General features: G+C 47.2%; 1 protein-coding gene across 2 annotated transcripts in view; it reads left to right on the top strand.

Annotated features, from left to right (window-relative positions):
* The window catches only part of JAG2 (jagged canonical Notch ligand 2), a 242,540-nt gene that overhangs the window by 150,546 nt on the left and 79,003 nt on the right, over positions 1 to 12,991 (top strand). For both annotated transcript variants that reach the window (XM_069638198.1, XM_069638197.1), the window contains exons 6-9: positions 4,275 to 4,405; positions 4,732 to 4,851; positions 7,789 to 7,902; positions 10,941 to 11,054. In XM_069638198.1, coding sequence (XP_069494299.1) covers positions 4,275 to 4,405; positions 4,732 to 4,851; positions 7,789 to 7,902; positions 10,941 to 11,054 — 479 coding nt within the window. The remainder of the gene's footprint in view (positions 1 to 4,274; positions 4,406 to 4,731; positions 4,852 to 7,788; positions 7,903 to 10,940; positions 11,055 to 12,991) is intronic.

Genomic DNA, 12,991 nt, shown 5'->3' with positions numbered 1-12,991 from the left:
TTAGAGATTTAAATCTTGGATCCCCTCTGCGGCAACAGTTCCTGGGCCTAAAGCATTGCAGGGTGGTGTGTGTGTTAACTAAGAGTGAGCCATCATGTTCCTGTCTTGCAACATGTGCAATTTCAAAACAGTCTGTACCGTAGCCTTTGTTTCTGCTGCGCAGTTGTTCGGATGCAGCAACTTTTTGAGCAGGTTCTGCTTACCTTTGCTTGTATTCAGGAAGAGAATGTAAAGCAAAGCTGTCTCTCTGCTAGCTCCCAGCTGCTGGATGCTACCCTTCATTAAACATGGTGCACTTTGATTGGCTGATGGCTGGTAAATAGCCACTAGGGCGTTGCACAGGGCCAAGCATTCCTTCCTGTACACATCTCTTAGATGTGTAGGGAGCAGGAAAGACATGCATTGCTGCTGTATCAGGAATGATTGTCCCCTGCGATTGTGCGAGGTATTTTGCTGCTTTCCACCGCTACAAAATGCCACTTTGTGGCATCTGCAGACCACGCCACCTCATAGGATGCCTACCCCCTCCGGCCTCTGTGTGCAAATGCTGTTTAAAGTAGGCCCCATAGAAGACGCGTGAGTCTGAATGGGCTGGGAACAACCCAATTACCCTTTTCCTGGCAATCCTGGGCTGCGTTCTAAGGAGTGTTTCTCGGGAACCTAGGTTGGAAATGGATGGGGTGGTCCAAGCTCACCAGGAATGATATTTTTTGGGGGTGGGGGGATTTCATCTGTTGTATGTTCTGAGGCGCACATTTGGGGAGGATGTTTGCATTCTCATTTGTTTAGGAGGTATGAACATTCTCTGGTGTCGAGGACTGACCCTTTTTGCATTTACATCAACCAGTGGTGGGCTAGAGTGCATCTCCTGCCGTGTCTCTGATGGCTGAAAGGGGGGGTGTCCTTTCACCTGCTACTATTAAAGAAAGAGGACTACACACTTACATCAACCAGTGTTGGGCTAGAGTGCATCTCCTGCCGTGTCTCTGATGGCTGAAAGGGGGGGTGTCCTTTCACCTGCTACTATTAAAGGAAGAGGACTACACACTTACATCAACCAGTGTTGGGCTAGAGTCTGCATCTCCTGCCGTGTCTCTGATGGCAGAAAGGGGGGGGGGTGTCCCTTCACCTGCTACTATTAAAGGACGAGGACTACACACTTACATCAACCAGTGTTGGGCTAGAGTCTGCATCTCCTGCCGTGTCTCTGATGGCTGAAAGGGGGGGTGTCCTTTCACCTGCTACTATTAAAGGAAGAGGACTACACACTTACATCAACCAGTGTTGGGCTAGAGTGCATCTCCTGCCGTGTCTCTGATGGCTGAAAGGGGGGGTGTCCTTTCACCTGCTACTATTAAAGGAAGAGGACTACACACTTACATCAACCAGTGTTGGGCTAGAGTCTGCATCTCCTGCCGTGTCTCTGATGGCTGAAAGGGGGGGTGTCCTTTCACCTGCTACTATTAAAGGAAGAGGACTACACACTTACATCAACCAGTGTTGGGCTAGAGTCTGCATCTCCTGCCGTGTCTCTGATGGCTGAAAGGGGGGGTGTCCTTTCACCTGCTACTATTAAAGGACGAGGACTACACACTTACATCAACCAGTGTTGGGCTAGAGTCTGCATCTCCTGCCGTGTCTCTGATGGCTGAAGGGGGGGGGTGTCCTTTCACCTGCTACTATTAAAGGAAGAGGACTACACACTGTCTGCTAGACTTGTGAAGCTATCGGAATGTACTCTAGGCAGCATAGGGTTTTTAAGTTTATCCTTTAAAACAAAAAAGGTCTCCCTCTCAAATAGGTTATTGTTGGATAAAATTGAATGAGAAGGCTAGAAACTCTGATTTCATGAATGGTGTGAATCGGAGACCGACACGTACGTGATAAACATTGTTCAAACAGCTCTTTCTGGTAGGCTGACACAAAGGCCTGGCTGGATATACATTTTTTATTTTATTTTTAGGTTATAAGCACCCTCAAACTTATTTGTGTGTTGTAAGATGCTCATGCGGCATCAGGCATGTAGCTGTGTGCGCATGCCCACAGTGTGGCTTGCTAAGTCGTGCTATGCTGCATCTTCCTTCCGAGAAGGGCCCAGATGCTGGTCCTCCTGGGGAAGCCTCTCCTGGTAGCACCACTCCCTCCTTTTCCGATCTCAAAAAAATGTGAACAGCGCCCTCTTCACAGTGCTGCCAGGAGGTGGGAGCCATTTTGCTCCCGGCTATAGCCAAGGGGAGCCTGGTAAGCTTGAAAACAACCGCTACCAGGAGCTACTTTTGACTCCTGGGTCAAGTGGTGCCATAGAAACCGAGCTCTGTGACATTAACTGTGTATGCTAAAAGAACACGTTAGATAATATGAAACGGACATTACTTTGCAGTTTGCACAAAGTTAGATTTGCAGCGCATTCTATACTAGCTCCTGCTTCCCCAAAGGTAGCTCCTGCCTAATTGGTGATGCCTGATACCCAGGAGCTGCTTTTTGCTCCTGGTCAACAAATCTCAATTTCGATCCCTGCCCTGCACGGAGAGACGGAGGGAAGATTGCGAAAATAATGCTATCTCTGGCTCTGTAAAGATTCAGGGTTACGTCTTTGGGGAACCGTAAGGGAAGGGTCCTTTTTGTTGTTTTTGGAATGGCATGGCAGACCCCGCTCAACGGTGCCCACAGTCTACCAGGGCTAATTGGGGTACATCTAGGGCCCCTCACGCATCCACACTTTACATCTCTCTTATGGTATTATTGTGTTTTCAGCTGAATAAGGCCCTGCTGTCCCTGAGCGGGACTTAACACAAACAATGTTTACGTGCTTTCAGATTACTACGGTGGTGAACTGGTGCAATATAAAAACCTAATAAAAATAATATTTGGAGAGAGTGTGTGGGGTTGCTTCAGTTGTATAGTTTCATCAGTCCCTTGCTGACCTTGGCAGACACAGGAAGGAATGGACGAACGTAGCCAGCCTTCGAACTAAGAATGCAGGACTATAATCCAATGAGTAGCTATTGTTGGAGAAAAATGTCGTATTGCATATCTCTTCCTGTTAATTCAGTAAAACGTTTAATTTAAAAAAAGAAATGCTGCCACCGTTGTTTTTTTTTTTTTTTTTTTTACATAATGGGGACAAATATGTATGTCCATATTAGTCCCGTGTAGAGCCTTTTTGTTGGCACAGTCATCAGCAGTGTGTTTGGGGAGATATCCGTAGGGCCCAGGGATCCGGCAAGCTGCTAATGAAGGACAGGTCTGGGTAATCTGCTTTACCAAAAACGTAGCTGGATCATTACTTGGATCATTTTTACAGAGTATTGACGTTAACATCTGAAGTTGACACTTTCCCAGGGAGTATTGACGTTAACATCTGAAGTTGACACTTTCCCAGGGAGTATTGACGTCAACATCTGAAGTTGACACTTTCCCAGGGAGTATTGACGTCAACATCTGAAGTTGACACTTTCCCAGGGAGTATTGACGTTAACATCTGAAGTTGACACTTTCCCAGGGAGTATTGACGTTAACATCTGAAGTTGACACTTTCCCAGAGAGTATTGGCATAAACGTCTGAAGTTGACACTTTCCCAGGCAGTATTGGCATGAACGTCTGAAGTTGACACTTTCCCACAGAGTATTGACGTCAACATCTGAAGTTGACACTTTCCCAGGGAGTATTGACGTCAACATCTGAAGTTGACACTTTCCCAGGGAGTATTGACGTTAACATCTGAAGTTGACACTTTCCCAGGGAGTATTGACGTCAACATCTGAAGTTGACACTTTCCCAGAGAGTATTGGCATGAACGTCTGAAGTTGACACTTTCCCAGGGAGTATTGACGTTAACATCTGAAGTTGACACTTTCCCAGGGAGTATTGACGTCAACATCTGAAGTTGACACTTTCCCAGGGAGTATTGACGTCAACATCTGAAGTTGACACTTTCCCGCGTACCAACAGATACGATGTGAGGAATCCAAAAGTCCCTGAAATTTGACCCTTTTGATGCACTGCCTTGTCCAGCTCCTTCTGCTCACTGATGTCCCACAGATAAAGTGGCTACAAGTCTTGTGCAAGCATGAGCTGGGCAAAGAGATCACTGATTTCCTTTAGTACAGGTAGCGCTGAACGTGGCTTTGCAGGTGGCTTATGCCACCGACTGCGATCAACAGATCATTACAGTATTGCTATTTCTGCATTCGTGATACAATATCCAAGGCTTACGCAAATACGAATTTGAAATGAATCCAAAATATTGATCTGTTTTTCTGCTTTTCCACAGGTGCCACTATGGGTGGCAAGGACATTACTGCAGCGAATGTGTCCCCTACCCTGGCTGCGTGCATGGCAGTTGTAATGCCCCGTGGCAGTGCAATTGCGAAACCAATTGGGGTGGCTTGCTCTGCGATAAAGGTATTTCTGATCATTGTCTCTTGTGTGAAAGGGTTATATTGTTTTCTTTGCTCTCGGCCCTTGTCTGTTTAGTTGTTACTTTTGAAGACCTAAATGTTGCATTTTTAGGTACAAACATTAGTTACATGATCAGTATACTGGTGTTTGGGGCCGGACTGTGAGCTTTGTGTTCCACTGGCTACTCGCTAGCTACATCCGTTTTACAAGTCATCCCCTAGTTTTGGAATGTCTATTGCATCTGTTGGTCTCATTGGATGTTTGGTGTGAGGCAGGTTCTTTGTAGACTCCTTTCCTAATTCTCAAGCGGCGTGTCTTTCTCTACGCAGACCTGAACTACTGCGGAAATCACCACCCGTGCCTGAACGGCGGCACCTGCATGAACACGAACCCAGATGAGTACAGCTGCGCCTGCACAGAAGGCTACTCCGGGAAGAACTGTGAAATCGGTATTGGAATTGTGGTGTTGGGCTGGTGGGTTTCCTTGGGTGGTCCGCCCGTCCGCAGGGCGCTGGTGCCTGCACCTGTTCTTGACTTCAGTCTCTTTGCTGGATCCCCCACCACTGTATGTTTTATTTATAGCCAATGTCAACAGATGCACTTGCCAGTAACTTGATGATATTGGCCTAATCTTCAAATAGCCTATTATTTAGGGGATCTGGCTGAATAGGCTAGCCCCTCCCCCCTCACCCTTGGTAGGCCCATTTCTGCAGCAGGGCTTTCCTGTGACTTCCAGTCCCAGTTGGTGTGTGTTGTATAGCAAACAGCCCAGGTGTACTATATGCAATGTTTGTACCGGGTGCTGGCAGCCCCCCCATTCCTTTGAATTAGCTTTGCCAACCAGCACTGGTCACCCACAGAGCCCCACTCTGCGTGGCACCGCATAGCACTGGGCATTCATCTAGTGCCATGATAATTGTTGAGCTGACCTATGCAATGGGCACAGAGGACAAGCAGCTTAAATTATACACAGCAGAGGTTTGATGTTTGGGATCCATTATAATAGTGTAGCTATCCCAAAAAACAATCCTACACTTTGCCCCTCCGTCCCGCTTTCGAGTCTTTTTAAGGAGGTGCGGGGTTTCTCGTTTATATATTCTGGGAATTGTGCAGTTCGGTGCAGTCCTTGACCTCCCTGCACCAACCCTAGATTTTATGAATCCAAGTGTAAACCGGAAGCCCCTTCCTGCTCTTCCAGTGCCCGCTTCCCTTTCTCTTATTACCAACTCCCGCTTTGAATCAGGAAGGGGAAACGGGCAGAGTATTGCCCCCATCCCCAATCTAACCCTGTGTTGCAAGTAAAATAAGCAATTCACTGTCCACAAAATGATGCTGTCAAAAAGATGCCATGTGACCCAGTCTATGTCAAGCAGATGAACTGCAACGGATGAGTGTTGTTGTTAGTAGAGGAATGCTGACCTACTGCTCCCGAGGGTACATGATTCCATACCTTGCAGGACCTAAAGTAGAAGCCGCTTTCCCCCCAAAGGTGGCCTGTGCTCTGTGCACCCGGATTTGGCTTGCTAGAGCCTACCTCTGGGATATCGGCCTTCTGCATGTTCCTAAACCTCTGTAACTGCACGTGTTCCTTATTGAAGAACCCTCCTGCATGTTCCTAGGCCTCTGTAACTGCACTTGTTCCTTATTGAAGCACCCTTCAGCGTGTTCCTAGGCCTCTGTAACTGCACTTGCTCCTTATTGAAGCACACTTCTGCGTGTTCCTAGGCCTCTGTAACTGCACTTGCTCCTTATTGAAGCACCCTTCTGCATGTTCCTAGGCCTCTGTAACTGCACTTGCTCCTTATTGAAGCACCCTTCTGCATGTTCCTAGGCCTCTGTAACTGCACTTGTTCCTTATTGAATCACCCTTCAGCATGTTCCTAGGCCTCTGTAACTGCACTTGTTCCTTATTGAAGCACCCGTCTGCATGTTCCTAGGCCTCTGTCTCTGCACTTTTCCCTTACTGAAGCACTCTTCTGCGTGTTCCTAGGCCTCTGTAACTGAAGTTGCTCCTTATTGAAGCACCCTTCTGCATGTTCCTAGGCCTCTGTAACTGCACTTGCTCCTTATTGAAGCACCCTTCTGCATGTTCCTAGGCCTCTGTAACTGCACTTGTTCCTTATTGAATCACCCTTCAGCATGTTCCTAGTCCTCTGTAACTGCACTTGTTCCTTATTGAAGCACTCTTCTGCGTGTTCCTAGGCCTCTGTAACTGAAGTTGCTCCTTATTGAAGCACCCTTCTGCGTGTTCCTAGGCCTCTGTAACTGCACTTGCTCCTTATTGAAGCACTCTTCTGCGTGTTCCTAGGCCTCTGTAACTGAAGTTGCTCCTTATTGAAGCACCCTTCTGCGTGTTCCTAGGCCTCTGTAAATGCACTTGTTCCTTATTGAAGCACTCTTCTGCGTGTTCCTAGGCCTCTGTAACTGCACTTGCTCCTTATTGAAGCACTCTTCTGCGTGTTCCTAGGCCTCTGTAACTGAAGTTGCTCCTTATTGAAGCACTCTTCTGCGTGTTTCTAGGCCTCTGTAACTGCACTTGCTCCTTATTGAAGCACTCTTCTGCGTGTTCCTAGGCCTCTGTAACTGAAGTTGCTCCTTATTGAAGCACCCTTCTGCGTGTTCCTAGGCCTCTGTAAATGCACTTGTTCCTTATTGAAGCACTCTTCTGCGTGTTCCTAGGCCTCTGTAACTGCACTTGCTCCTTATTGAAGCACTCTTCTGCGTGTTCCTAGGCCTCTGTAACTGAAGTTGCTCCTTATTGAAGCACCCTTCTGCGTGTTCCTAGGCCTCTGTAAATGCACTTGTTCCTTATTGAAGCACTCTTCTGCGTGTTCCTAGGCCTCTGTAACTGCACTTGCTCCTTATTGAAGCACTCTTCTGCGTGTTCCTAGGCCTCTGTAACTGCACTTGCTCCTTATTGAAGCAGCCTTCTGCGTGTTCATAGGCCTCTGTAAATGCACTTGTTCCTTATTGAAGCACTCTTCTGCGTGTTCCTAGGCCTCTGTAACTGCACTTGCTCCTTATTGAAGCACTCTTCTGCGTGTTCCTAGGCCTCTGTAACTGAAGTTGCTCCTTATTGAAGCACCCTTCTGCGTGTTCCTAGGCCTCTGTAACTGCACGTGTTCCTTATTGAAGCACCCTTCTGCGTGTTCCTAGGCCTCTGTAACTGCACGTGTTCCTTATTGAAGCACCCTTCTGCGTGTTCCTAGGCCTCTGTAACTGCACTTACTCCTTACCCTTATGCGTTTCTCTTTTGATTCGCGCTCCAGGCTCTATAGGTTTGTTCTTTTGGTAGTGGCAAGTATGAAATGCTTGGCTGTGAGATGAAAGGAGGTTCTTCTTCGTGCTATGTTTTTTTTCCCCACTGTGTTGATTCTGTTTTTTAGCGGAACACGCCTGTGTCTCCAGTCCCTGTGCCAACGGAGGAACCTGCCACGAGATCAACACTGGCTTTGAGTGCCACTGTCCCCCGGGATGGAGCGGCCCGACCTGTGCTCTTGGTACGTGCGCTAAAGTTCTTAAGGGTTTGGGGTATTGAGTTAGCCGTCTGCTGGTGGCGGGCAGACTCTGCTGTGATGTAATGCGCCTGCTGAGTAACACTAGGACACCTTGCCAGTATGCTTGATGAGCAAAAATGAAGAGACTACCAGTACACCTGAAGAGTAATACGGGCCTCATCGCGAGTTGGGTTGTAGCCCTTAAATGCGGTGGTAACTGTATTACTGCCAGCATTTAAGGGCTGGTCCTATCACGAGTTGGGCGCTAAACGGGCTGTTTTAGCTCCAGCTTTTTTCTGAAGGTGAAAATCCCATTTAGTGCCCTGTTTTCAGCGGTATTACTGACGGCTGTATTAGTGCACGGTATTGGTGCCGAAAATGCTCCATTTGACCCAATGCTGAACAGGGATTTACCGTTAGTGCCAAACCTGAGATCCAGCGATAATACTGCCGGACCGCTGGGTGCTAACGCTATTACAGTTGGGTGGTATTATGGCATGGATACCGCCCAACTCGTGATGAGGCCCACAGACTCCTGCAGAACCACTTCTGAGTAATATTGAAGAAACCCTGCCATTATCCTTTCTGGGTAGTACTGAGGAAATCTTGCAGTACCCTCGTGCTGTGAGTTCAACAGGGTACGCTATGACCCACACCTGATTTGAATGTACGTATGATGAGTGCAAGGAAAATGACATCTTGATTTGATGTAGTCTGTTCCGATTCCTCTAAACCTTTCTGAATCCCGTGAGAATGTTCATGTTTTTGCTGAAGCTGCCCCAACATGTCAAAAGTCTTCCCGCGTGAAGATTTCACTACATGTTTGATCTTCTCGTCGTGCAACAGCCTCGACATTCAATGAAGTTGTTACCTCTTGCCCAAAAGGTCCCTCCCTATTGGAGGCCATGCGCTTGGTGTGGTTTCATTTACGATCTGTGCATGGCTGGCTCAGAATATTTTCTGCAAACCTGCCCAGATTGGAATCGAAAAGCAGTACATAACCGGTTGAGTGCTGAGGGCGTGGCTGTCATGTCCTTTATAACCCCTTATGAATTGTTCAGGATCAGCCGCTACTGAAGAGGGCCACCGCTGCTGTAGCCACAATTCCTTCAGCTTGTGAGTTAGTCTGTGACGATGCTACCGCCTCCCCTATTTGAATGCTATTGTCTGCCGTACAGCTGCCACTTGAACACTAGAACATTTGGCCACATCGCCATAAGACCTGGACTTCTGCATGACCCCCCTGCCATTGGAAATGGGGAGTATTAGTGTAGGACAAGACCATAGACACTAATGGTTAAGCTTGGGCAACTAACCCGTCTACACCAAGGCTACACCGAGGTCTAAATCAAGCCAATCTCTCGCTGTCGGTCCCAACAGATGTTCTGAGACTAATATCCACATTTTTAGAAACCTGTTCAATCACAAACATCAAAAGATGTGTCCCTTCCGTCCCCCTTCTGAAGCATATGCCCCCAGATTTTCGTTTCAAACCTCACGAGTGGGTCTTGGTAGGAGGGCACCCCTTAGCCCCCCAGTTAATTTAAGGTCTCCCACATTTGATGTTGCGCTCTTCCGCCACGCTTGGTCCGCTACTCCAGAAGTGACCATGAAGACCTGAGCAGTAGCTGGGGCAGATGTCATGGACACGTGACCTATCTCCCAGCTCCTTTCGGAAGCTTCATTTCACCCACCTTGCCCAGTTTATTGCCCCAAAAAATGTGGAACCAAGAAAAAGATATTTCAAAACTGAGCAATGCTTTGCGATTGGTTTTGTTTACTGCCCTGCAAGGCCGGATTACAAGATTCTGACTACTCCATGTGTCTGTCAGTCAAAGCGGTCGTTTGCAGACCTCCGCTGTTTACTGAATCTACCCTCAACCGTGTTTGTTAAAAGCATGGCTGTCTCCAGATGGACTGCGTCTGCTTGTGGCCTTTGGTGCGGTAAACCACAAGATTATTAACTGGCATCAGGCCTCGATCTGGGTCTTAGGGTGAATTCCTACAGCAGCCAAAATAACTTCCTGCACCCCATTGGCATATCACCCTATTTTTTTTCTCAATGAACTCTCCGGGATTACCACAGGGCTGCTCTCTCTCTCACTCCACAGCACCCCCTACCAACTCGCCCATGCCAGGTGAATGCACCAATGCGTAATCTTTACAGATGGCACCCAAGCAGTCTTATCATCGTAAAGTGACCAGCGTGGCCAGGTAATCCAACCTGCGTCTTCTATTCATCTGGAGACCTGCAAATAGCTTCGCCAGAGCTAGTGCCAAACAATGATTTGTGACCAGGAAGATATTAGTGAGACCAAACCTTGGGCACAAGTTTGATTACAGACAATCTATAATCCACAAATTGAAAAAAATCTTCGGCATTGTGGCGAGGTGGTGAACATCACCTGTACATCATTACACATACACTGCCACCTGGGTTACTGTTCCAAGCAGGCTAGACTGATGTAGTTTAACCACTTAGAGTCCTGGCTGCCGGGCATTTGGGGGGGCCTTCCCTTTCATGGACAGCACTTTACTCTCTGTGACCAAATCTATTCAGAGAATCTGCGGAACACATTGTCGCTAAAGCTCGGTTACCTCCCGGAATAGAGTCACATCCCTCAAATACACAATTTGTGTATGTAAGGTGTTTTGTGAAGGACGTCGTTCTATGTCACCGCCTCACTGGGACGGTAATGAAAAGGAGGGAGTTGGAGTTTACGGTGGTAGAGTTTCCAGGAGTACAATATGTTGATGACCCAAGTGAGCTAGGACTCTGGGAGTTGAGGTTGTGTGTCCTTGTATATTACAATATCTGTGGGCGTCACCGGTCGTGTCACGGTTGACATGGTTGTGTAGGAAGGGGTGTCCTTGACTGGAGAAATAAACTAGAACCTCACATATGCTGCCCGATTCTGCGCCAAGTGCCTGCGCTTTAACTCTTTGGTTTGTACATCACCTGCTCGTGTGTCCTTTTGCACCGGCATATGCCTCCGGTGCGGCGTGTAAAATGACATTGGCATATTCCTTTCTCTCTTCAGATATTGACGAGTGCGCTTCTAATCCCTGTGCGCGTGGAGGCACGTGCATCGATCTGGTTAATGGCTTTGAGTGCATCTGTCCGCCGCAGTGGATTGGAGCAACCTGCCAGCTTGGTAAGTAATTACTCTAGGTGGGCCTGCAAGGCAAGGCTGGCACTGCTCTTAGCATCTGAATAATGTATCCGGCAAAGGGATATCTGTGTGCAGCCTGTTAAAAGCAACTTATTCTATGATGATGGTTTCAAGGGATGGATATGTAGGGATGTAACAGAAGTCTGATCCTCGATGCAGTTACAGTGGCATTTTGTTAGTCTTTTCTTATTACTTGTACTGGTGAAGGGTACTGTGGTGGCGGTTACAGCTTTGGTGGTGGTTGGCGAAATCTTTTCTGTATGTTCACATGTCTTTTGGTTTGGTTTGCTTTGAAATGACCTGAACTATAAGTTGGGCATGTGACTAACACCTGCCAGTGTTTAAATTAATCTACCCATGTTTTGGGATTTGGTTAATTGGGAAATAATTAATGTTTTACCGCATTTCACCTCTTTTAATTCACCGCAAATTAACTCCATTTTGTTCCCCATCCAAAAAGTTTGGAGTGATGGTGGGGTTGTGGAACCTCACCCTCACCCCACCCCGTGTCCTTCTGGTTTCCCTCCACCAACCTTCAGATTTTAAGGTTCTCATTTATTTTTCTATAAAACAGCTTTACGTTTTTGGCAAGCAAAGAAAATTTGGTGGGTTGATTTCGGTACTGAATTAATTTTGGTGAAATAAAAGCTGCCCTTTAGTAACATCTGTGTGTGGTGAAGAATGCCACGGAATTACACCCGAAGAAGATTAATTACACTTGTGCATGTTTATCAGCATTGTAGCACCTGTACTTCACCCTTTGAGTCACAACTATTGGAACTCCTTGTTTCTAAAGTTGCCTGAGATCGTGGGGCAGTAGTTTGCTGTTCAGCTTTTCTTCATCACCAGGGTCCGGGGGTCCCTCAACCCTCCCACTATTTTCTCTCCAGACATCTACGGTACTATCTGCTAGTCTCGGGTACACAACACTTGACGGTTCAACTTTTTGTCCATCCCTTTAATGTTTGTGTACCGCACTGTAAACGTGGTAAATGTTGAGAAAGGCCTACGTAGACCTTGCCCACACTAAGTAGTCTGATGGGCAGAAGCGTTGGCACCAGTGCCTGGTAACGTGATGGTGAAGTATCACTTTTCACTCCAATATTTCATTTGTTTTTGTAACCCTCCAGTTTCCTTTGTCTTCGCCTCTTTCTTGTTAAACTCTCACTCTCCAGGTGCTTGTCAGTTTCCTCTGACTCTTTGCGAGTTTGCTATACCCCTCTTCGTTCACCCTCTTTCTTGTTAAACTCTCACTCTCCAGGTGCTTGTCAGTTTCCTCTGAAACTCTTTGCGAGTTTGCTATACCCCTCTTCGTTCACCCTCTTTCTTGTTAAACTCTCACTCTCCAGGTGCTTGTCAGTTTCCTCTGACTCTTTGCCGGTTTGCTATACCCCTCTTCGTTCACCCTCTTTCTTGTTAAACTCTCACTCTCCAGGTGCTTGTCAGTTTCCTCTGACTCTTTGCCAGTTTGCTATACCCCTCTTCGTTCACCCTCTTTCTTGTTAAACTCTCACTCTCCAGGTGCTTGTCAGTTTCCTCTGACTCTTTGCCAGTTTGCTATACCCCTCTTCGTTCACCCTCTTTCTTGTTAAACTCTCACTCTCCAGGTGCTTGTCAGTTTCCTCTGACTCTTTGCCAGTTTGCTATACCCCTCTTCGTTCACCCTCTTTCTTGTTAAACTCTCACTCTCCAGGTGCTGGTCAGTTTCCTCTGACTCTTTGCCAGTTTGCTATACCCCTCTTCGTTCACCCTCTTTCTTGTTAAACTCTCACTCTCCAGGTGCTTGTCAGTTTCCTCTGACTCTTTGCCAGTTTGCTATACCCCTCTTCGTTCACCCTCTTTCTTGTTAAACTCTCACTCTCCAGGTGCTTGTCAGTTTCCTCTGAAACTCTTTGCGAGTTTGCTATACCCCTCTTCGT

This window comes from Ambystoma mexicanum, chromosome 14 (genome assembly GCF_040938575.1).
Source record: "Ambystoma mexicanum isolate Mex_15411 chromosome 14, UKY_AmexF1_1, whole genome shotgun sequence".
Lineage (NCBI taxonomy): Eukaryota > Metazoa > Chordata > Amphibia > Caudata > Ambystomatidae > Ambystoma > Ambystoma mexicanum.
Note: the sequence above shows the minus strand (reverse complement) of the source record. Positions and strands in the feature narration are given on the sequence as shown.